This window comes from Paramisgurnus dabryanus, chromosome 12 (genome assembly GCF_030506205.2).
Source record: "Paramisgurnus dabryanus chromosome 12, PD_genome_1.1, whole genome shotgun sequence".
Taxonomy (NCBI): Eukaryota; Metazoa; Chordata; class Actinopteri; order Cypriniformes; family Cobitidae; genus Paramisgurnus; species Paramisgurnus dabryanus.
The window spans coordinates 25,424,262-25,449,970 of record NC_133348.1 but is presented as its reverse complement, the minus strand read 5'-3'; the positions used below and the strand labels follow the sequence as shown (position 1 = coordinate 25,449,970).

Genomic DNA, 25,709 nt, shown 5'->3' with positions numbered 1-25,709 from the left:
AACTTTAAGTGAATTTTTTTATTTAAGTAAGTGTTACCAATTTAAGTCGTTTTATAACAGTAATCTAACTTTTCACTTTTTGCAGAGTACACTGTCCAAAAGATTGGTAAAAATGTGGTCCCAAGCTGTCACTGGGGCAGTAATATTGTGTGTAAAAGGGTCTTATATGTACCATTTAGGTACATTTTTGTTTTTGCCCCCATTTCCATGAGCTGAACTTAAAGATCTAAGACCTATTTCTCTCAAATATTGTTCACAAATCTGTCTTAATCTGTGTAGTGAGAATTGAGTGCCTTAGGGGCTGGACACACCAAAACTTTTAAACGCGGCTGAAAACGCATTGAGGACGCCGAATGCCAGCTGTTTTTCAGCTGAGTGCCAGCTTTCTTCAGCTGAGCGCTTTGGTAGCTGTGACACTTCAGCTGCGAGCCGGTTGGTTGCTGTGGTAATGTCCCGCCCCTCCTCCACTGTGATTGGGCGGCCGTGTGAGAACTGACATTGACGAGCGGAGCTTTTCTCCCAAAGTTGAATCTCTTTCAACTCTCGATGCTCAGCGCCAAGCGCGGAAAAACCGCCGAGCGCCGGTTTTCAGCGCAGAAAAAACCCGCTAGCTGCTGGCTTATTTGAAAAACGCCGAGCATCCATTGGAAACAATTGAAAACATGCGCCGGCCGCGGGCGTAAAAGTTTTGGTATACACAACCCCTTAGGCTGACCATAATAAAAGACCACAGCCTTAGGCCGGCCATACTGTAACAAATGGCCACCAAATGTGCAATTTTATAACACAGCACAATGCCACAGATGTCGCAAGTTTTGAGGGAGCATGCAATTGCCATGTTGACTGCAGGAATGTCCACCAGAGCTGTTGTCCTTAAATTAAATGTTCATTTCTCTACCATAAGCCATCTCCAAAGGTGTTTCCGAAAATTTGGCAGTAAATCGAACTGGCCTCACTACTGCAGGCCATGTGTACCACACCCAGCCCAGGACCTCCACATCCAGCATCTTTACTTCCAAGATCGTCTGACACCAGCCACCTGGACAGCTTCTGCAACGGGTGTATGGGCGGGTGTATGTTACGGACAACGAACTCCGGTGCATTTTATTGCTGCCATTTTTAATGCATGATAGAGTTTGGAAAGCATGCTAGGATAAAACCATGACAGATAAAAAGCATAAAAGCACATGAATCACAAAAAATTATATAAAGGACAAAAAGCATAATAAAGTTGATGTCGGGTTTGATTTTTGGTTGGAATTTTGTTGTTTGGTTGTGATTTTAGAGATATCCATCCTTCCCATTCAATTAGATAGGACTTTAATCTTGCATGAATGAAATAACTGCCCAGTGGTGTGACATCCTTAGAGGGACTTTGCCAGTGTGTTTTTTTCTGCCACCTACCACTACCTCAAAGAAATGTGATGCGTGTTGTTTCATCGCTATGGTAACAGGGTCATTATCAATGCAGTAGGGTGACCTCTAAGGCTATAGGGCTGCTCTGATGATCTGCATGAAAGAAAGGAATACAATCAAAAGAAGCACAAAAGGAAGCAACGCTTTAGACTAATGAAGGCAGCGGTACATTTGACAGCGTTGTGTGCATGGTTTGGTTCTGTGTGTGTCTGAATGACCTGTAGATTATGGGTCATTATGATGGAAAGCCGCTCACGTGCTGCGATAACACAGGACTTGTTATGCAAGCTCGCGGCAAACATCGCATTCTGTGAACTAGTTCAAGGGAGGCTAGAGTTGAATAGGCACACAAGTAATTAATCTTTCAAGGATTTTCTATGCTTCCAATTTTAAACCGCCCAGAAGGAATGGGAAGCCAGTTATATGCAGAAGATTTTGCATCTGAAAACCCTGAAAAGCACTCGAAAGATTAAAGCGTGCAGTTGGTGGGACTGTCTCATTTTGCGTTTCAAACTGCATCTCTGGGAAAAAAAACAAGCAATTTATTTGCCGGAAAGCCACAAATGTTCTTTCAAGTTAATATAATGAAAGAAATTGAATTCCATTTTGTACGAAAACAAAAAGTCTGACCTAGCTGTGAATGTTTCCATTTGTGAAGGCAGTGCTGGAGACGATTTTGCACAGGCACCTTTTTATTAAGTTCATTGAAATAACCTGTCTAAACAAACCAATTTACTAAAAGAATGAATTTAGGGATCGCATGAATATTACTATCACTCGCTGGCCTGAAAAGCTACAGTGCATGTCCAAATATTGTGACTAAAAACTGATTTGCATTTTAGCATGCTGCACTTGAACTTGTTTGGAAAAGTAGCTTCTTTTTGGAAAAGCTATTGTATTTATATTCAGAACGACCCAACTTTTGTCACACTATTGTGTGTGTGAATACATCCAAATAATTTTATATTAAAATGCATTCTTTTTTTTTTACCTTCCTATACTGTATGGGGGTAAGCCAAATGACTCCAGAATGTTAATATGCAGTATATTCAAAAAAAAAAAAAAATCCTGATACTACAATCCTTTCAATTATTTCCCCCCATTAATTTCCACTCAGTGCCCCATAACGACAGAGTAAAAACAAAATTAGAAATGCCTGTAAATTTATTAAAAAGAAATAACTGAAATGTTACATTTACATAAGTATTCAGACCATTTTCTCAGTACTAAGTTAAAGCATCTTTGGCAGCAATTTCAGCTTCTTCAGGGTCTTTTTGGCTATGATGCATCAAGCTTTGCACACCTGAATTGGGGGATTTTCTGCCACTACTTCTTTGCAAGTTCGGTCAGATAGGATGGTAACAGTGGATGGACAGATATTTTCAGGTATATTCAAAGATGTTTGCTGAAAACAATTCATAATTTGAACTTATATAGCGATCAATATGTCGCATATGCATGGGAACATAGAGATCAGTACAACATATTCAACATGGTGGCACTTGGATAACGCAGAATCTCATGTATCATGTGACTGAGACCAAAAGACAGAACTTTCAGTTTGTCACTCACCAATGCTGGATAAAACAAATCATTTAATATCCCCATAAGCATCGTCATGCTCGCTTGATCAATTTTAAACCTCCACGTTACATTTATGTGGGCACACGGCATGATAGTTTGCTAATGAAAGCTGTTAACCTCATTCAAAACTTTTAAACAAAGAAAACCTCCATCTCAAAGTTTGTTTAACACATAGTTGACAACACTTCATATTTTAGCAGGGAAAATAGCACCTCGCAGTCAGATGGGTTGTCATAAGATGTCATCCGCTCTCGAGTTAACTGCCGGGCCCGGGGGGGTGAGTCTCTCCATTCCCTCGAGCATGCGGCGTGCGGCGTTTGTATTGTGTTAGTGATGTTTTAATGACTCCAGATGAAGTGGGTGGTGAGGGGAAGATTGCCACTTGCAGTAGATTTCAGCAGATGATTGCTCTTCAGCGGCAGGAGGCCGACAGTAGCGCTGAGCCCTGGTGATTCAGACGTCAGCGTGGAGGACGACTCCATCTGAGCTCTTGACCCGTTTTGGCCATCCAGTCGACACTCTGGGTTCATGTACCCATTCGCTCAAATGTCTATTTAGTAATTTCTGAAGGGCCCTGAAGGATTTCTAAAGTGTTGGTTCACCGATATTTCTATTAACTTTTACTGTGGACTAAACCAAAGCCTTGTCTTAAAACCTTTTTTTTTTACTTTTACTAAAGCTAAACAAAAGGATCTTACAACTTCAGACAATGGCGGAATTTTATTGGATTTTAATTGTTTACCAATGTCATAGTTTTGATTTTTTTGTAGTTTTTGCACACATCAGTCTTCTCTCGCTGACCTCTTCAGCTTTCCATAGAGGTGTGTGATGCTCTCAACTGAGTTTTTGTTTGCTTTTATCCACAGGTTCTTCAGCACCACCATGCAGTCCATGAGATTTCCTACATTGCCAAGGATATCACGGACCACCGAGCCTTTGGTTATGTGTGTGGAAAAGAGGGAAACCATCGGTTTGTGGCCATCAAAACTGCTCAGTCTGTAAGTACCCATACATTGGCCATACTTGAGTGTTCAAATTTGGTCCGGGTGTATATGCGGGTACACTGAAGTCCCTCTCAATCCACAGCTTACATCAAGTTAACAGATCCTGGCACTGTGTCTTTCTTGTATTCATCATCTCAATGGTTTTCTCTTTCTGTCTGGTCCTGTAATGCTGTTTTTGTTATTGATTAGCTCTGGTCTGCAGTGGCGTGGTGCAGTGGCTATTGCTCAATCGATTTCCATAGTGTGTCAATGTGTATCTGTTGTCTTCCAAATTGAATGGCTTTTTGAATCTGAACTATAGCTGACCTGTGTCTCTTAATTACAGGAAGAAAATCAATGCGATTCAGAACCTGTTTCTTCAATATTTCACTTCTGATTTTAAACAATATTCATACCGATCAGCCATAACATTATGACCACCTGCCTAATTTTGTGTAGGTCCCCCTTTAGCCACCAAAATAGCCTTGACCCGTTGAGGCATGGACTCCACTAGACCTTTTTATTCAGAATCAGCATTTACTTTTTCAGGAATTTCAGCTACAGTAGCTCATCTGTTGGATCGGACCACACGGGCCAGCCTTCGCTCTCCTCGTGCATCAATGACCCTTGACCGCCCATGACCCTGTCGCCGGTTTACTGCTTTTCTTTCCGTGGACCACTTTTGATAGGTACTAACCACTGCAGACCAAGAACACCAAATGAGAGCTGCAGTTTTGGAGATGCCATTTTATCTGATGCTAACACATCAACTTTGAGAACAAACACTTGGAAAATGGCCAAGCAGAAAAAATTGGCAAGCGACCTTGACAAGGGCCAAATTGTGATGGCTAGATGGCTGGGTCAGAGCATCTCCAAAACTGCAGCTCTTTTGGGGTGTTCCTGATCTGCAGTGGTCACTGCCACAAAGGAAAAGTGGTGAAACGGCGACAAGGTCATGGGCAGCCGAGGCTTATTAATGCACATGAGGAGCAAAGGCTGTTTCGTATTGTACGATCCAACAGACGAGATACTGTAGCTGAAATTGCTGTCAAAATGAAAGCTGGTTCTGATAAAACATCCATAAGTCCATGGATCGAGGGCTGTTTTTGTGACAAACAGGGACCTACACAATATTAGGCACAATAATAGTTATTCATGTCGTCTCCTCTTTCCCTAACCTTACAAAGTCCTACTAGTTATTGTACCATATCCAAAAACATGGTAAAACCATTCTAGTTTTTAATTAGTTATATATCTTAGGCTACGTTCACACTGCAGGCTGAAACGACCCAATTCCAATTTTTTTTGTGCCCCTATGCGACCTGTATCTGATCTTTTCATGACAGTCTGAACGACACAGATCTGATCTTTTCAAATGTGACCCAGGCCACTTAAGTATGTGGTCCTGAATCCGATACGTATCTGATCTTTTGAAATGTGACCTCTGTCTGAACGGCCAGGCCACATGTATCCGACCCATACGTCATTGATACGTTAAAAACGTCATAATTCTGCGTTGAAGTAGGTGGGAACGAAAAGATAAACAACAACCACGATGAAAACAAAACACCATGGCCAAAAACCTTGATCTCCTCCTTTTTAATTTTCTTCTTACAGTTTTTCTCAGTCGCTTTAGTACAATTCTTAGATCAGAATTGAAATTCTCAAAACTACTTGTTCAATTCTCACATCGTTGTGTCACTTGTGCACATCAAAAAAGCAGTTTCTCATTTCTTTGAACAAGTTGCAAATGTTTTGGTACATCCATGCAAATGATTATGTACAATTCTCTGCTTTTTCCTACATTATCAGTTGCTTATGTCATGTTGATCAAAATGTATTATAATGGGTCTCTGTTGAATAGTCTCACCCCCACAACATTTAGGCATTAGTTCATAGTATAAGTCTTTACATGCAAAATGGTTGAACATGTTGTCAAAATACAGGGTATGGTCAAACATATTTCTATACATTACCATTAGACATTTTTTCTAAATCTGTCCTAAATTGGTAAATTGCTCCCAGGTGAATCTTGACTTTCTCTAAGAGACAGGAACGTCCCCAGCAAACAAAAACTGAGATGTTGAAATGACAGCTACTATAGACCCAATATAGTCCGGCAATGAGTAACCCACTTCTACCCTAAATAACCTTGAATTTGGTTACATGCCATTTTTGCCAAAATAACTTGAAGATGTATGATATTTCAACATGTAAGCAAAGTGTGTTCAAGGTGTTTGCTTTCATTTCTTTTACATGTTCTAAAAGTATATGCATTGTCTATTCTTGGGCTATGGTTAGACATCTTTTAGACATCTATCATGTTCACATTTCTACTTTTTTTTTCTCTTTATGCTATGCAGTGCTTGCAGTGCTGTCTTTATCTTTCTTTATGGCAATGACATGACATGGTCTTTCAACGAATTACAGTACAAACAGTAAAAGCGTAAATGTAAATTTTGTCCAGTCTCTTGCAATCAAACTCCCACATACACTAAGGTGTATCTTACAATTTTCAATACTTTTCGTCAAAACTTTAGCCATAGTTTAGATCAGTCTTATTCGTACACAATGACACAATGACTTGTTATTCTGATGGCACTGACATGTTCATTGACACAGATATTTAATTTTGAAGGATGAACTAAGTATCTTGAGTAAAAGAGTGGCTTTTGCAGGTTATCCATGGTGTTTTGCTATTTGTACAAATTGTTTTGAGAAATGCACTTACTGTTTTGCAAATTGTGAGTATGATTCGAGAAATGTACCAAAGCGACTGAGAAAAACTGTAAAACAAGAAGATTATAATTGTGCTGGCTCCGCTGAATAACTTTAATATTGCAAAAAGAGCTCCGCTGTTGACTACACTGTTGTTGACATCCATGTTTAATGTTCGGTACTTCCACAAACACAGAGTGACATCGTTGACCATTGAGTACTCTTCTGTGTATGCGGGTCACTTCTGGGTCACTTCACGTTCACACAGGAGATCACAAAAGGTCGCATTTTATTGGAAATGTGAACGGCAAATTTTTAATAAAAATCTGAATTGAGCATTAAACCCTGCAGTGTGAACGTAGCCTTAGTATAAGTACTGCATGTGCTTGCTTTATTTTCTTTCTCTGTCTTTTTCTTTCTTTCTGTCCTTTTCATACAAACACACATCCATTCATATTGTCTTGCCCTGTGGTGTCAGCAAGAGTAGAATACCAAAAATTATTTTTGAGGACAGACATTCGCTTCGGATTTTCCATGCATGCATGTTTATTGAGACATAAGTGACATTTAGGTCACACTGGGCTGCAGATGCATTTTTAATGTTGAACATGAAGCTTTGATGCTAACTACAATGAGTGAAGTTTGATCTGACCCAGCCTTTTCAAACAGAAAGCATTTTCTTCTGTCACCTCTTATCTGCTAGATTTAAGAGCAGTCAAAGCAAAGAGTCTAGAGGTTTCTGTTCCTACTCATATAATGTACTGAATTTCACTAATGCTTAATGTAATGTACAGTATAAACAATACAGTAAGGATCCTTATTGAAAATGTTGTGCAGTATTTTCTCCATCTCTCTTCCTCTTGATATCTCTGTAAATCTGTCCGTCTCCCCGTCTGTATTCCCAGGCTGAGCCGGTGATCCTCGACCTCCGTGACCTTTTCCAGTTGATTTATGAGATTAAGCAGAGGGAAGAGATCGAGAAAAAGGCTCAGAAGGACAAGCAGTGCGAACAAGCCGTTTATCAGGTAACACGCTCGCACAAAACCTTCACACTCGGATAAACACGAAATCCCAAAGAGAACATACGAGTTCTAATACGCCTCTATTGTGCAGTCATAAATATACAAGCATTCACGTCAGCAGGTGAGGAAGAGTTGTAAATCCAATGAACAACAACAATAGTGATGGAATATACAATACAAAAGTATGAAAATATAGAAAAGAAAGTTATTATTTATCTCAGCGAATAACATAATTCGATTCATATAATGCGCGAGATTTTTCTCTCTTTTACAATTATTGAGTGCCGCATTGAACAAAATTCAATGTTTTTTTACCTGGAAAGGCTGTAATGGAAGGACATTCATATAAAGTTCATTCATAAGAGCAAAATGAGGTCATTTTCATCGTATGAATATCGTAAAGAGGGTTTAAATTGGGCCGGGGCTGTCTGGGGCTGTGCCCCGGCACATAGGCTGAAGGTCTCGCTCTGCTCCACGCCAGTTTGCCTGCTGTCGCGTGTGCAATGACCGAGGGGCAACCTTCCGATCTCGCAGATGAAGCCAATACGGAAGTGACTCAAACTGCAATTCAATGAATGGCCGCTTGAGGCTGGCTCCAAAAGGGAGTCAATTCCCATAGACCTCCATGTTAAAATGTCCAACTTTACAGTAGAAAATAATGTGTTTACAGCCGTACAAAAAGTTTGGTCTATTTTCTAGATCCGTTTAAATTATATTAAGCCTTAAAGTTCAGCATAATTAACGGGGTGGCCACTTGAGTGACGGGTGAACAGCCACTGCTGTCACTAGAGCCGAGCTAGGAGGGCGTGGCTTCAGCAACCAGTCACCTCAGCCTCACCCACATCCTGCCTTTTAACCCATTTTTGGATATCCGCGAGTGATGCACAGTGACACATGGCCAAGACCCCCTACTTTAAGCTTCAAAAACGATCTTCAGAAACCTATGGGTGACTGTCCTCGCGAGGCTGCTGTAACTTTTACTCTCTTAATCTACTCTATAAAACAAAAAGAGGACAAAAGCTCATATTGTCTTTGTGCATATAGACGAATTAGATAAATTAATAGAAACAATACAACTTTAAATTCACACTTGAGCTATAGCCTACCGAGGTTTTGGAGCGGAGGTTTTAACTGCGGCCAGCACTCCCGTGCCTTATCAGTGCATATCTTAATGCGCACCTACAGCCTCTATAAAAAACAAAGATGCTGCAGCAAATGAGCAGCCGGCGGGGGCTGGCTGCAGGATGACTCAAACTCCTCGCGCATGTTTTATCAGACAATAACTACTCAAGATTTTGCATCAGTATAATTTTCAGGGAAATTAGAGCAGGATTCGGGATTAAGATTTTGCTTCAGTATAATTTTCGGGACAATTAGAGCAGAATTCAGGATTCGGGATTTTTCGGGACGTCTGGTCACCCTATCGTCTACTGTTTCCGGTGAAATTCAGAAGTGTCCATAGACCAGGGGTTCTCAAAATTTACATTCAAAGGTCCAAATCTGAATTCTCATCATTTTCATAGGTCCGGAAAAACTTTATGTAAATCATTTGTTTATATAACAAATCAACACAAATAGTTTGGGAAAAACATAAGTGTATTTTGCATTTAAAGTAAAAAAAAATGCATAAACCATGGCAAAAAAAGTGTGGTTGGTAGGCAGAGACACTGACCTAAATTAGGGGTGCGCCTATAAATTGGCTTATGATTCTTGCTATGCTTCTCAATGAATTACGGTGAAATGCCACTACATCCAAAAGCCAGGGGGCGCTCTCGGGCAGAAACTTAATATGCGCTGCAGACGAAGAACCAGACACACGCAGCTCCAGGAAATGTCTTAAGGATATATTTATATTGCTGTTCTTCAGGTATTTTCATGATAATAAAGAATATGTATAAAGATTATGTTTGACAAGTGTTGCTCACCAACAGTGATTTCAGATTGATAAGGACTTACTGATCAAAAGCCGTAGCTGTGCATAATATCTGGGTGTGATGGCTACAGCGTCACACAGAACATTTTTAAATAATTCGTTTTATTTTCGGACCAGGAATACTCTTAAATCTACAAAGAAAAAAAAAACTAAACGAATGGTTTACAAGTTTAATATGCATTTGTAAAGTAGCAAATGCACACATTTAATCAATCACATAGAAATTAATGCACTTGTAGTAATATGAAGTGGACGCGGGTCCGGATCAAGTTCCCGTCGGGTCCGGATCCGGACCGGAGTCCGGACTTTGAGAACCCCTGCCATAGACCATGGAAGGCTGATATTACCCACAACTCACCATGAGAGGCGAAGTTGAGTTGCGCTAAAGATAATTAAAAATTAAATAAATGATTAGTTACTAAATAATTACATTTTAATTTTATAGTAAACATTGCATGACAAATAATGAATAAAGAAAGGCTTAAATGTAAAGTTGAGTTGATGTTTGTGATGTTTCTTATGAATCACAGCGCCATTTTGCATTAGTATGTCCCAGTGTGTGCTCTGCACTCAAAAGTATCTACTTTCCCAACACAAAACCAGTACTATTAGGGCATAGTATAAGTAGGCAAATCGGCATGCAGGTCTCTCTCTCTTTAATCTGTAAAATGATTTCCCTTATGCATCTTTCAGAATCGAATTTAAAAATGTGCTTTACCTCTGTGTATTTAAACATATGAGAAAATCTCCTCCTTTATGTTTCCTTCCCTCTCTTCCTGCTTTCTGCCAATCACCCGCTTTGTGCACTCCTTCCTGCAGACCATTCTGGAGGAAGACGTGGAAGATCCCGTGTATCAGGTAACGCTTTGCAGCAAACCGTTAATCATTGTGTCTGCTTGAACGAGCGCTGTCAAATTAGTCTGTCTCGCACTGTCAAAATAAACCGAGCTCCCTACCCGATAATGTGCGTTTAATCTCATTTACAGAAATAAATAATTCCACTCCATTTTCTCTGCTCTTTATTCACTCCTCCTGAATTAATATGTCCTGTTATTGCATCATTTGTATGTATAAATAAACAGTTAAACAGTAAATCCTTGCTGTAATGGATTGTTAACTTTTCATAAATCGGGTATGTTTGTGAAAAACTGGCATGCAGTCCCGGGAGCCTGCGGAATTTTTTACTGAAAACAGACAGCTTTAACACATCCCATCTGGGCTGCGTGTGTGTGTGTGTGTGTGTGTGTGTGTTTACGTGCCTTGCATTGCCTTTTTATGTTGTCCAGTGTGTGCCATACAGCAAATAATAGAAGTTACTTTTTACAGTACATACAGTTTTTAATGTAGCTACCTGTAATAAAAGTATGCTTCATCTGATAAATGTGACATATGTCTAATTCTTAAATGTATGGACCATATCTAATTTAATAATGTGTTGTAATCAACATATAGACTCTGAAAATGTGCAAAAGCTGTCACTGGGCCGGTACCTTTTCAAAATGTGCACCTGTGTACCAAAAGGATAGATATTAGTACCTTAAAGGTATATATTTGTATACATTTCAATAAGGTATGATCCCAGTGACAGCTTTTGTACTTTTTCCCTAAGACTGTAGCAGTAAGACGCTAGTGTGCTTTTGAATATCAAGACTGGATATCCATTAGTCATTAACTACAAAGTAATGGAGAAATGAAAATCAGTGCTTCAAGTTGTACACAGCATCCTAAAGAATGAATCATTACTTGTAGTGTAGTGTTATACTGATAACCAGTATCAGTTTGCTACTTAGAGGACTAGAGAGGAAAAGAATTCGCCAAAGGCTGTAACTGTGGCACAGAATGAATACCACGTAGTAAAGAAGACCAGTGGTAAATGACCAAAGCTGTTAGTTTAAATGTCACCAACATTTGATATAATTGTGCCATTAGCATCAATGTGAATTAGAATAGAGAGGAATTAGCAATTAGCCTGAATGCTGCATGCCAAAAAAATCTTGTATCCGTGTGGTCCTGCATTATGGGGGAATATATTACAAAATATGGGGGTGAATGGGTCTATAAACAGTGCCTAAACTCAGCACTGGGATAGTTTTGCTAGCAATGCCATCTGAATATGCTATAAAAATCTGCTTAAACCAGCCAAAGCTGGTTTATCTTCCAGTCTTGCCGAGCTGGTCTTTAGCTGGCTTGACCAACTGAAAAAACTCACATAGCAAAACCAACTAAGCTCTCTCTGAGATGTTTTTCCCCCCAGATTAACATGCCTTATTAAAAAACATGAAGCGCTTTGTTTTGGACTGTGATTTATTCCTCCCTAATGTTGTAAAATTTATACCATCGCCCTTTTAGCAGGTACAGAAATTGAGTTATAATTCAAGAGAAATAATGGCAGTAATGCAATTTTAAAGGCAGGAATCAAGTTGAATATATGCATGAGACGTGGATCAACATAGATGGTTTTTTAGTTGTTATTATGGTTGTAAGCTGTCATGAATATAGAGAGTGAATCTTCTCTGCATTAAAACTGTTGTAGTAGCACTCAGTGATCTGGCTGCCATCCGCGGTCACTGCTTTGCTCTCGGCCCGAGACCAAATTTGATTCTGTGTGATCAATCAGTCTCTTTCCTTGTCTCTTTTCTTCTCCCTGTCCGCTTTTTACCTTTGCCTTTTTATCTTCCTCTGCTGCCGATGTTATAGTACATTGTATTTGAGGCGGGACACGAGCCCATCCGTGACCAATCAGAGGAGAGCATATATCAGGTACACAACCAAATCCCTCCATTATGTTCTTAATAATGTTGCCTTTTAACTTTACTAGCTTTAATCTTTAAATGATAAGTTTTCGCGCATAACATTAATTTAAACTTACCTGAAATAGAAATAGAAGTGTAAAAATATGATAGTTAAGCCAATGTGGAACTATATAAGTATGTGCATGCATATTTAGGACACTTATATTTAAACGATTTAAAATGTCCACACAAAAGTCCCCTCATCCACTCGACCAAAAACCATCTTAACTCTTTCCCCGCCAGCATTTTTAAATTTTTTTCACAAAAGTTTAATGCCTCCCAGAAAATGCTCTTCTTAAATATATAAACATACAATATATTAAATGAAAGAACAGACCACTGCTTAAAAAAAGTTTCACCCTACCTTCATTAGTAATCTTTTTATCACCTCTCAAATATGGGTAGGTTTCTTCAAAAACACCAATTTTTTTGCAAAAAGCTGAGATAATTCCATTTTTGTAAAGGACTTTTTATAGAGATCAGATAAAGAGCGATCCTTAAAACTTACAAGGACATACAGCATACAGTTTCCGGGTTTTATAAGTTGCAGAAGCCACCTGGTGGATAATAGCGGTACTGCGGATTGACGAAATAACTCGTCAATGGCAGGGAAAGAGTTAATACAAGGTGTTAACCGGGTCTAAATAAATCTCTATTCTTCTTTAAATAACACTTTGTTATTATAATTCTTACTCTTTCTGTTTCTTCCCTTCTTTGTCGATTGTTTTTTATGTATCTCTCAATAAAAAAAAAATAGAATAAAAAACAGATTTTGATGGTACAGCGACTGACAGCTCTGCTGTGTTGCCGTCAGAGTCCCACCTGTGAATTAAAACTGGGCTATGCCAAGCCACACTAATTCAGCGTGACGGCCCTTTCAAAGATTTACACCCAGCAATGTCTCGCTCTCCGAACGCCATGACCATGACAACGGCAGGTGTTTTATCCTCAGGTGCAGCTTTGTTTTGTCACCTGTGGCTCGAGTCGACAAAGAGACACTGTAAAGCAAAACAATAAACACATCAACTCAACACCACCAGGGAACGAATTATACCCTCTAACCATTCAGACGCGTACAACAGCTCTTGAGCGTTAACCTAACACTTCACAAACTTTTTCACTTGGTGACATCAGGACCGACATTGCAAACACAGGAGCATGAAAGAGACATCTGCTCGCTGTCACATCATTTACATCCAGATCCTTTATAATGTATCCATATTAAACAAATACACAGATTGACTGAATCACATTATTGTAGCAAAACAACCAGTTAAGGCTAACACAGTTGATCAAAATCAACCTTGACCTCCAGCACGCCCCTGGGGTCCTGAGCAGTTCGGACTGATTCGTTATGATTTAGTGTGATGTTGTGATTGAAACGAATGTTACCACGCAAAAACTCTCAGTAGTCTAGCTTAAGGAAATGCTCCGCTGTGAGACTAAGCATCAGGTCTCTCCTCTGCCCTTTCTCCAAATGAAAGCGTAAGAATGATTAATCATTGCTGTTTCCGTCTGATCTTTAAATAAAAGAAATGAAAAGATCACTTCAAGTGTGCGATCAAATAAAAACACAGCAGCAATCAGTCTCTTAGAAAAGGGAAATTAAGAACAATGGCAAATTAGAGAGAAAAGATCTGACAAAAACAGACAACGAAAGAAAAGGCATCTTCGATCACAGTATAATTTGTGGAGGGGAAATGCACAAAGGAACCCAGAGACTGAGCAATAAAATAAAATAAAATTAAATAAAATAAAATAAAATAAAATTAAATTAAATTAAATTAAATTAAATTAAATTAAATTAAATTAAATTAAATTAAATTAAATTAAATTAAATTAAATTCCTAACATATAATATTAATAAAATGATAGCATGCAATAAATGCATTTTTTCTCACGCCAAATTAATATATTATCTGTATGTCTATATTTTTATATTAGCACTTACACTCTTAAAAATATTTTTTTAGATAGGAAAGAACACATTTCTGGATTAAAATGACCCAAATAATTGGTTGTTTTAACCCAACTGCTGGGTTATGTTAATCAACCATGTTGAAACAACCCAGCAGTTGGGTTAAAACAACCCATTATTTGGGTCATTTTAACCCAGAAATGTGTACTGTCCAATAGTTACCCAGCCCTGGATTAAAAACAACCCAATATTTTTTTGCGTGTATAATTTGCACTTTGGTTTATCAATATTTACAACAAACAGCAGTTTGTACACATATATTTCATTTTTCACTTGTAACATTTCCTGATGAAATCTGAACTAATGGTAACCTTGTCATGTCAACTGTGTATTCGGCTGGGCTCGCTGTCCACACCAGGTCCCCACCAGCCAACAAAAGGAGGGAGTTTATGACGTCCCAAAGCGACATCCAGTGAGTGGACCTGTGTGTGTTTGTGTGTTCATGTGACCTCTTTATTGCAAGTCTTAAAACACCAAACATCAAGCATGTCCTTTTCTTTGTCTTAACGTCTCGTGTGGGGTACAACAGCACCCATTCGCTGGCTTTAAAAAAAATGTCAATGCTATTTGTTTGTTTTTGCCTGTTTGCATATATGTGTGTTTTGTGGCTTGATGGCTGATCATTTACTTTGTGAGAATCTAGAGGGTTGTTTGTGGTGTTACACGATTGGTTGATTTTGCATGTTGTGCGCTTGCCTTCACATCATGATACGGGCAGCTGGTACATTCATGGTGGAATTGCCTTGTGGACCTCAAGTGAATTCCAGACTATGAATATGACTGAATCATGCATGATCTACAGTAATAGACCAACTGGCTGTGTTGTTTTATGTGCTGATGGATAAGTCGTTTAAATGAGAGATAGCAAACATTCACTTGAATTTTGGAAGTCATTCAAAACTGGCTACTAAACCGAAAAATAAATGTATATCAAGAAATTATTTAGGACAAATCTGTTAAATCACAGGCATTCATCTACATTTGGAATAATAAAACATATGCAATGCTACATCATGGCAATTCATGTGTTTTTTCTAGGTGGCTAATTCGTATTTATACATACAACCACATTTGTACATATTTTTTTACGATTTGCCTTAACCCCTGTGACGTTGGGGTTAGGGGTGGGGTTTGGTTATTGTGTTTTTTCATAATAATCATATGTTTTTGCACTATTTACATTGTATGAATTTATACAAATTAGCCAACTCGTAAAATATGTATGAATTCCCTTGAGATCAGGTTGGGCTTTGGCAGAAAATATGATGCCAAAATTTGATAGAGAATTTGTTATCTCTCTTTAAATGGTGGACGCCGGCTGGTTGACCTCAACATTTATGTTTTTATATAAAAGGTGGCTGATTAATTCATATATATTTATATTCATGCTGTCTGTGCCTCTCTTGTGTTATAGCTGCTCTGTTCATTCAGTTTTAGCTCAGTTAAATGTCTAAACATAACCCTACCCACAACATCATATAGTATTTATTCCCTGTCTCCAGTAATGTCCTTCTTAATCTGCAGTTGGCAGATCCTCCGTTCAAAACAAACCTAAATGTTGGATTGTTTAGGTCTCACCAGACCTGGAAAAACAATATTTCAGCTCGGATATATTTTCCCAGCCTTCACATCACCCTGTGCTACTGTCTGGCATCCCTCGTTCATCATGTTTTCAAACACCTACTCACTCTTTTCTCTCCTCTTTTCTCATACGTTTTCAGTCTTCTTTCTCTGTCCTGTTCAATCTAAAATCGTGTGGCCTCTTGATCCTCTTCCCTTGCTTTTTCATTCCTGTAAAATCTGCACAGCTGCAACCCATAAAATAACTCTTTTAGCTTCACTGAATTGGCTTTAGAACCGTTAAGCTGTAAATCTGGTTTATGTTGTACGTCTTCGGGAGTTCTCTGCTAGTGCCATTTTAGATTCTTTTCAAATTGCACTTTTGGATTCATTGATTTCCCCCCCCCCTCTCTTTGAAGCATATTTAATAAACAACTGTGCCACTTTTGAGGGCAATAAACATGCACAATCTAGTTTGGCCAGGTGTTACCTGTGCTGTTATATAGCGCTGCATACTGGATTCTTAAATGGATAGTTCACCCAAAAATTATAATTACTCCATGATTTACTCACCCCCAAGCCGTCCTCAATAACTATGATTATCTTTATTAATCGAACACATTCGAAGTTATATAAGAAAATGTCCTGGCTGTTCCAAGCTTTATAATGGTGCTTCTGATTTGAAACAGTAAAAACTCCATTCATTCATTCTTCACAGAAGTAATCCACATGGGTAATCAGAGCCGGCGCCAGACCATAATAGCAACAATAACTTGCAAAAACAAGACATTAAAACAACAAATACAGTTCAAGCACACACTCATACAACTGGTACAGACTGTCAGCTCATTTCCCGTATAAAGTACAAAAGACCACAAACTATGCGCAAAACTATTGAACTTCGACCGCGGCGTGAGCGCAAGCTGAGCTCCGCTGCGCTCGCGCTTTGCTCGACGCAACAACAAACCGCCCTCCCGCGGCGCAAGCCATTGAAATTAATGGGTTTCATAGCACAGCCATCCTAGCTTTAAAAAAGCCGCTTTACCATAATCACGTCGTAATGTTGTTAACGGTCTATAGCCACACTTCACATTTAAGCTTATGTAATTTAAAACAACGCTAACTTACCTTTAAAATAGATGAAGACGGCGTGTACGAACATTAAACTTGCTTAAAACAGAGTCCTGTAGATTTGTAAATTCCACTTCGACCTCTAATCTCTGAGTTTGAGCCAGTCTGTGTATTCATGAAGTCAGATGAAGCAGGCGGTGCTGGTTCGTTCTAAATGTTCTAATATACATATTTTACACGATCCATAAAATGCCGCGAAAAACACGTTGCTAGTATCAAGTCACAAATATGCTAAAGCCTAATGACGCATGAGACCCGGCAATACAACCAATCAGAGAAACTGGTCTATTTTAATAAAAGAAAACATATATCAACTATTTTTTCCTCATTTGATTACATTAAAAGTCATGAAACATCCAATGTTTAATTTATTTTAATTATTCTTGATATATATTAAATTAATAAAAAACTTTGTAGGGGGGCACAACAACCTGTTTGGGGGGGCACTGCCCGCGAATGCCCCCCTTGACGCCGGCCCTGTGGGTAATAGAGGCCTTTTCAGGGCAATCAATGTAATTTTGTAAGAAAAATATCAATATTTAAAACTTTACAAATTAAAATAACTAGCTACTGATAACAACCAACACGTTTACAAGAGAGAGTCCGTTTCCAGCATATGGCAAAGCATAAGAAATGTAGTTGCAAATGCAGAACTATCCCTTTAAAGGAGAAATTTCACAAAATTTTTTAAGATGTAAAATAAATCTTTGGTGTCCCCAGAGTACAAATGTGAAGTTTCAGCTCAAAATACAATACAGATAATTTATTATAGTATGTTAAAATTGCCACTTTGTCCTTTTAAATGCAAATGAGTTGATCTCTGCACTAAATGGCAGTGTCGTGGTTGGAAAGGGCAGATTAAGTGGCGGTATTATCCCCTTCTGACATCACAGGGGGAGCTACATTTCAATGACCATTTTTTTCGCATGCTTGCAGAGAATGGTTTACCAAAACTAAGTTACTGGGCTGATCTTTTTCAGATTGTCTAGGTTGATAGAAGCACTGGGGACCCAATTATAGCACTTAAACATGGAAAAAGTCTGATTTTCACGATATGTCCCCTTTAAGTCACTGTTATTCTTTTCAGCACACAAATGCTTCATTCTTTTTTTTTTTTGAAAATTAAGATTGTTATTGACCCAGCACCTAATTGCTGGTTGCCAGATTGTGATAGGCTGATGCAATTCAGCCCTCAGAAACATTCAGTCTGCAAATTGAAAATTTAAATTGCACATTTAATGATTTACATAATCTTTTTCACCAAAATAACCTACCAGTTCAGTCCAAAGCCACCTACAGTCCATTAAAGGAAAAGTTCACCTAAAAATGGAAATTCTGTCATCATTTACTCTTATGTTGTTCTAAATCTATATGGGTTTCTTTATTCTGTTGAACACAAAGAAGATAATTTGATAAATGATGGTACGCACACAGTTTACGGTACACATTGACTTCTATTTGTTTTTTTTACTATGGAAGTCGATGGGTACTGTGTGATTGACATCATTTATCCAAATATCTTCTTTGTATTCAACAGAATAAAGAAACTCATACAGGTTTAGAGTGAGTAAATTATGACAGATTTTTAATTTTTGGGAGAACTATCACTTTAAAATTATGTATTTTTCATCAATATGGGTTGCCTGAGAATCAAACCCATGATCTTTGCACTGCTAACGCATTGATCCCCCAGTTGAGCTACAGGTACCGCAGACAATCTTGAATGTTTTTTTTTTTCTTAGTTCTTTCCACCCCTTCAACTCTCCCATGTTTATAGCTGTGGCTCTCTTGTGGTCTGATGCCTGTGATTATATGATCAATCAGAGCAAAAGCCATTCAAACCCAGGCCTTAATGAAATGGGCAGCACTTTAAGAGCTCAAGGAACATTGCGAAGATGATTATTTTCTCCTAGGGAACGGTTAATTGATTGTCGGTTGTGATGAAAGCTGATGGATTGTGGGAAAATAAGTGAAAAAGCATGCAGAGAGAATACAGTTAAAGCTGATTTACACTAATCTGTCAAACAGCGACGACATTGGAATCACAACTGTTGTGTTCACACTGTACTAACAAACACCAACACATTTACACAGTGTGGAGACAACAAGCAGAATTGAAGAGTTTGGTTCCAAAACGCAATAAATCCATTTTGACTAATTTGGGTAAAAATGTGTTTTCTATACCAAGAAAGTGACAAGATAAAAAACACTATTTTCTGTTACAAACTTTCACATAGCATCTTCAGATTATAATTATATTAAAAATTCAAATCCATGATTTGATTTTCAAAGATTTATCATAAAAAGATTTTTTTTTTGCAAAATGCAATAAATCCATGACCAGTTTTTTTTCCAAAATGCTATAAATCTGTTGAATCAATATATAAATATGCATTCATCTTTGCCATGTTATATTCATTTAGTTGACAAGTGGTATACACTGATTAAAAAATAAACATTAATGGCATTAATCAAACCACTTACTTTGTCATATTAAAAATACGGTCATTGCTGCTGTCATCCTTGGGACTTCATCGTTGAACTTTTTTGACAGTGATCAGCTGTAAAATGTTTTCGCTATCTGTATCTTTATTTGTATTGGAATATGTTACTCTAAGTAACTGAATATCGCTATAGGCACAGAAATTCCTATATATTAGGAATGCACTATATATCTGTATAGTGCATTCCTAATATATATATGTATATTAAAGATACAATTTGTATTTATCCGGCCGCTAGATGGCGCCAGATCAAACAAAAACAATGATGTTGTTTACTGACGCTCTGAAGCAGCGTGGAATTATGGGATTTGTAGTCTTTAACTCAACCACTGATGGCCATCAATCAGACGAGAACGATAAATTACGTTGATGGATAAGGTAATCAAGTCTTATAAATGTTGCGTTTGATGACATCGTTTATTTCATTATGTAAGTTTATATGTGATGTTCAAAACGGAATTGTTAGTCATATTGATATTACAGTATTAGTCCAAATTCGATGGTAAACACAGCACAGAATTAAGTTTTCAACTTACAATCTACAATGATTTTTGACATAATGTATTGACAGTACAAATCTTATTGTGAAGTGTCTTAAAATGACCATTTATATTGCTGTACAATACCTTTGATGTGCATATCGTCCGCGGGAAGACGCGCTGATTACAATCTACACACTAATGTTGTGATCAATATAATAGCATACGTTTTTTTGAAGGGTTACGAATCAAAACAACTCACCCATCGCGTAAAACACAAGCAGGATCAGAATCTCGGTCTAGTTAAATGTTGTCGTGAAGCTCTCTCCATCCAGATAATGCAACAACGTTTTGTTCCAAACTCTTCTTGGGTCGTTTGGTTGGCCCGTACGCTTACAGGAGCTGACACAACCAGCGGCAGACGGTAAAGAGTAACTTAATCCATAAGTACATAAGCAAGCGTGTAGCACGACAGGCGCTATCGCATAGTTCCGCATTTGTCCACAACACTGGCTCGCTGCGTCCGAAAACTCAAGGCGGTGAGGACTTGTTGCCTCGCTGCCTAAGAGGAAATGACTTCGGCCTCGGAGGCCTGAAGGCCGCTCAGAGAAAGGCTTTCCGACGCACTTCAAAGGCAGCGTGTTTGAAATATAAACAGAGAGCGCCTTTGTGATAACTAATCACATATTTGAAAACTACAATACTAATTTCTTGCTAGAAATGCAATTAAAATGCTTAAAAAGTGAAAATATACATTTATTTTCTCTAAATTTGTGCTCCAGCCGCTTTACGACAGTAAAGGCGGTGACAAAGAATCACATGGATATTAACGTCTTTGACAGGAGACTGCACTGCCCCGTGTCAATGTTTTGAATGGAAATTTTCTCATGATTTACAAGTAGTTGAAAACATTACAGATATTGATAGTAATCAGCTGGACAAAATATATAACACTGGCCTAGTGGTTTTTGGAGATTTTACTGCAAATATCTTACAAATTGCACCTTTAAACTTGTCGAACATGTTAATGTTTTAAATGCAGTGACCTATATAATATAATTGTAATACAACAATATCAACATGGGTTTTACACTATTTGAGTTTGTCGGATCAGATAAGCTTTTACAATAATATTTACCTTCTGCACTGTACTAAATGTTGCCATGGCAACTGTCCACTTACAGATTGGCATCATATGACTTATAGTTTTTCAGTAGGAGAGGCAGCTTGTTATAATAACAGATAAAGAGGTGGTTATCAGTACACATGATACCGATCAGTAATAAGGTGTCAGTCGCATGCAGGACGCTTTGACGGACACAGTTCATCTCTATGGGACCAGCTGTCATCTTTCCCATTATCCTCAATGGTGAACCCCAAGGGTGTTTAACGAGATTGATTTGATGGCATCTCGTGGGCTGGTAATATTACTGCCATTTAATTCAGCTGTTGGGCCCAGTAAAGAATGGCAGACTCAGTTCAGTGACCTTCAAAATCAAAATGAGGTGACGGCCACCATTACCACGGCTACACATTTGATAGAAACACACCAAAAAATTTCCTCCCAGTCATTCGGCCTCATTCATGCAACACGTGCATAACACATTGTTACAGAAATAGTTGCATACTGTATGGTTCAATACAGGGCAGATTTAAATTGTTTATTAAATCCCACATGAATTAAAAAATATATATATTAATGACCCACAAAAATGGTTTATGATGAAAATGGGGAACTAACCATTCAGATCCAGAAGTGAAGAAAGTTTTATACAACCCAAATCCTTGTTTATGTTTAATGAATTTTCTACTCCGTCACTTTGTCCCTTCATTTCTCTTTCCTACTTTCTTTCACATTTGTTCATACATTCATACACACAGCATTAGCATATATAAAATGTCACTAGCAGCGGCTTGTTCCTGCTTATCTCCCTCAGACGACTTTTGTTTAATTGCTTCTGTGTCTGAAACATTATTTCATTCTCAAAGCTAATCTCTAACACAGTATGGCAAGCTTTAACTCAGAGAGGCTTTCAGACTTAACCATCTCAGGTGTCACCTGCTTTGGGAACCCAAGCCACTGACCTAGAGTCAGTTTTTACTTTATTGATCGCATGTCTGTGTTCGTATTGTTTCAGATGTTGTTTGTGTACTTTGTCTGTGTTCGTTTTAGGTCTTTAAATGTGTCTCAAATTGTTAGCTGGAGTGGTTTCAAGATAACTTGGCATAAACTTGGCACACAAATTGTAATAATTAGCCTTTGATAAATTGGATGATTTACATGGACAAACAACTTCAGGTTGTTTCGAAAATGTAATATCCAATTTCGTAAACTTAGCTGGCTAACCAAGCCATAATTTGTACAGGACACAGTTTTTCCATCTCAATTTTTTGTCCAATCCTCTTTTTTTGTGCTTTTTATAAGCACAAAAATAAAATAGAAGCAGCTGTTGTTCATGGTCTCTTGCTTTTCCCATGTTATCTCACAGGATGCCCATATGAGTGCATTATTTTCCCATTAAAAGCCTGCTGGCAGCTGGTTAAAAATCATTTTTGTTTGATTTCTTCTTTCGCCAATTACAGCGTTAGGGGCTATGGGGTGAAATGTCAGTAAGAGAAGACAAATACAGTTGGTTATTAAGCTGTGTTTGGTTCCAAACTGTTGAGCTTTTGAGAGATCATATGGTAATACGCAGAGGCCATGAACGGTAATGTAAGGTTGTGAGGTTATGTAAGTGTAACCTTACCTGTACAGGTAAAGTTCCATCCATCCCATCTAATCCAACTTCATCATACCTTGACAAATATCATTTCACTATCATTAGTCCAATCCCAGTTGTGTGTGTTTTTGTGTTTAAATCCCATCTCATCTGTCATCTAACATCATATTGTCATTGCAGAACAAACATAATGAACAGATTGATCTTATGGAACTAGACACTGACCTCTTGCTGGTCACCAAGGTAAGGTGGACAATGATTGGCTGGATTGTGTACACCCGTCCTTGACCTTCCCATGATGCTCCACGCAGTCTTTTTTTTAAAGGCTTAAAAGTAATGTTTTCAGTATGTTCCAGTATCTATCAACTAATCTTTCTAACAAAGGATCAGTTTATAATATACACTGTAAAAAATAAATTGTTGGCTCAATGAATGATTTTTTAGTAACTAGTTCCACAGAAATTTTACGTTCACTCAATTTCTGTCTCCAAAGTGTTACCTGGATTGATGTTTTTTAGTTGGCCCAAATTTGACTCAAATATAAAAAAGTATGTTGGCTCAATTAGCTTTATAGTTCATTCAACTAAAATGTTTTAATCAGTTGAATCTTTAAAAACTTACAGCAAAGACTCTGTCAATTAAAATTTAAGTATTTACTCAATGTTTTGTGTGTTACTTCAATTAATATTTATTATTTGGGATTTTTTTTAATAACATTTTTAAATTATTTATCAAATAATTTATGCTGGTGTTGTAAACAAAATAATTAACTTCAGTCACATAAAAACAAAAGCTTTTTATTCACTTATCATACAGACTGAACATACAGAATTAAGTCTTCTTTAAATAGAGGGCATAAAACAGTCCAAAAAGCCTCCAAAGTCAGTCAGAAGTTCTCCAGGGCCATTTAGGAGACTTTCCTCAGCCAGTCCAAGCGGAGACTGTCTCGCTATGTCTCGGGTCTGCCTCTGACATCATCTCCGCTCTGGTTTGATAAACAGAGGAATATAAACACACACACACATACATAAATAACATGTTTAATATAATAAAGTTTGACGGTGAAAGACTTTATTCCCTAAATAACGTTAATGTTAGGCCAAATTTCCCTCAGCCATCACACATAATTAAACACTATTGGGCGGTTTTCTCGGACAGGGCTTTTCACTGACTAAAATAACTTACTGACATCTCTTAACATATGAGTGCTATTGTTTTGTCTCAAAATGCACGCCAGTATTGTATTATATAAGGTTTGTTTGTAAAAATGTCCCAATTATAATAAAGACCGAGTTCTAAACTCTGTCCGGTAAACCAACCCTATATCCAGGCTTTTTATCTTAACTAAAATAGCTCCACTTTACTTCGGTCACATAACATAACACACTTCTAATATATCTTTACAAAAATATAATTACAAAAACGTCGAGTATTTGCGTCTTTGCCAATTAATATATTCTAAAATTAACATTTAATTACAAACACTTACCTGACGTGAACTTGAGGAAACGGCTGACTTGTGTCCTTCCTTGTGTGAATCAGTAAGTGATTCCAACTGTTGCGTGCGGATTGATCTCAGATGAAATGAACTGTGATCCAGATCCTTCCGAGTTATAACATTTTAAATTCAAAATACACAGACGCACGCGCATACATACATGCACACGCGCGAGTACGCGCGCGCGCACACACGCTCGCCCCCGGGTACACACACGGGTATACATGGGTTTCAGTCATGTGACTTTTTACGTTATGCCGCCATCTTAAGGACCTACCGAGTACCAGTAGGCTACTGACAAGCATTGGCTGGCTTGCTACGATTTACGGATTTCTTATCTTTTACTGTCTATGATTCTTATGGATACGGGAAATGGCTACGAAAGACAACATGTCGCACCTCGACTGTCATGAAAAGAAACGCGACTTTAAAAAAAATATACCTTGGTTTGGGTGTGATGCCTACTCAATCCCCGATACGTTCTTCCAGCCGCTGTTCGCTGCTACCGAACTACCACTATTTTACAACACTAAGGCGGCGCGTCACAACATGAAACTTTGCTCGAAGTATCACCTGGATCTCTACTCATGAACGCGAACATTGAGAACATTGTTTGTGTACACAGAGTTTAATAAAAAGAAAGTTTTGTACAACTGATTTTGGCTGTTATGGTGTCTGCTCGTCATCCCTGCCAGACGGAAATAATCGATTTCTGAATGCGAATGAATGAATCTCATATGAGGCTCCTTTTTCAACTAGAAGGTCAATATTGTTTTTCACTTGCGACAAAACAACGAATTATCTGTGCATTTATATGGAACTATGCTTTAGGAGCTATCCATCTTTACTCTCCTCCCTCCTTACGTTCCATTCGCAGATCGATACATCTAGACTGGGAAGATGGCGGCGAGCGGAAGCCAAATCAACCAAAGTCAGTTGTTCAAAACCTTCTTTTTAGTAAACTCTTTGTTCACAAACAATGTTCTCAATGCTCGAGTTCACGTGTAGAGACACAGGCGATACTTCGAGCAAAATATCATGTTTTGTCGAGCCTTCTTAGTGTTGTAAAAATAGCGATTTTGATGCTCACAACATATTGAAGGCATAGCTTCTAGTTCTTTTGCGACCACTTCAGGTCCTCAAAATGGCGGAAGACAAGAGAGTGACGCCAGCTGAAACCCATGTATATTTAGAAGTTTGTTTAGAAGTATATTTAGAAGATTGTTATGATATTGGGACTATTTCTCCACTCGCACCTTCAGCTCTGAAGTTCAAATTCGCAGGCAGTACGCAGCCCAGTAATAACAAATGTGAAAGATATGAAATATCATTCAACAGCGATATCATTTAAGTGCAATCCTAAAATATGATTTAAAACATACCGGTAAACC

The 25,709-nt window shown here is 38.1% G+C and overlaps 1 protein-coding gene and 1 long non-coding RNA gene across 2 annotated transcripts in view; one reads left to right on the top strand and one right to left on the bottom strand.

The window, feature by feature from the left end:
• Positions 1–25,709, top strand: part of dab1a (DAB adaptor protein 1a) — a 210,170-nt gene that overhangs the window by 148,826 nt on the left and 35,635 nt on the right. The window contains 6 exon segments of the mRNA XM_065257318.1: positions 3,867–3,998; positions 7,607–7,726; positions 10,476–10,514; positions 12,354–12,416; positions 14,785–14,838; positions 23,001–23,063. Coding sequence (XP_065113390.1) covers positions 3,867–3,998; positions 7,607–7,726; positions 10,476–10,514; positions 12,354–12,416; positions 14,785–14,838; positions 23,001–23,063 — 471 coding nt within the window.
• LOC135738685 (uncharacterized) lies at positions 23,602–24,436 on the bottom strand. The gene is made up of 2 exons (XR_010528754.1): positions 24,310–24,436; positions 23,602–23,805 (listed from the first exon to the last, which is right to left on the bottom strand). It is a non-coding gene; the product is annotated as an uncharacterized lncRNA (long non-coding RNA).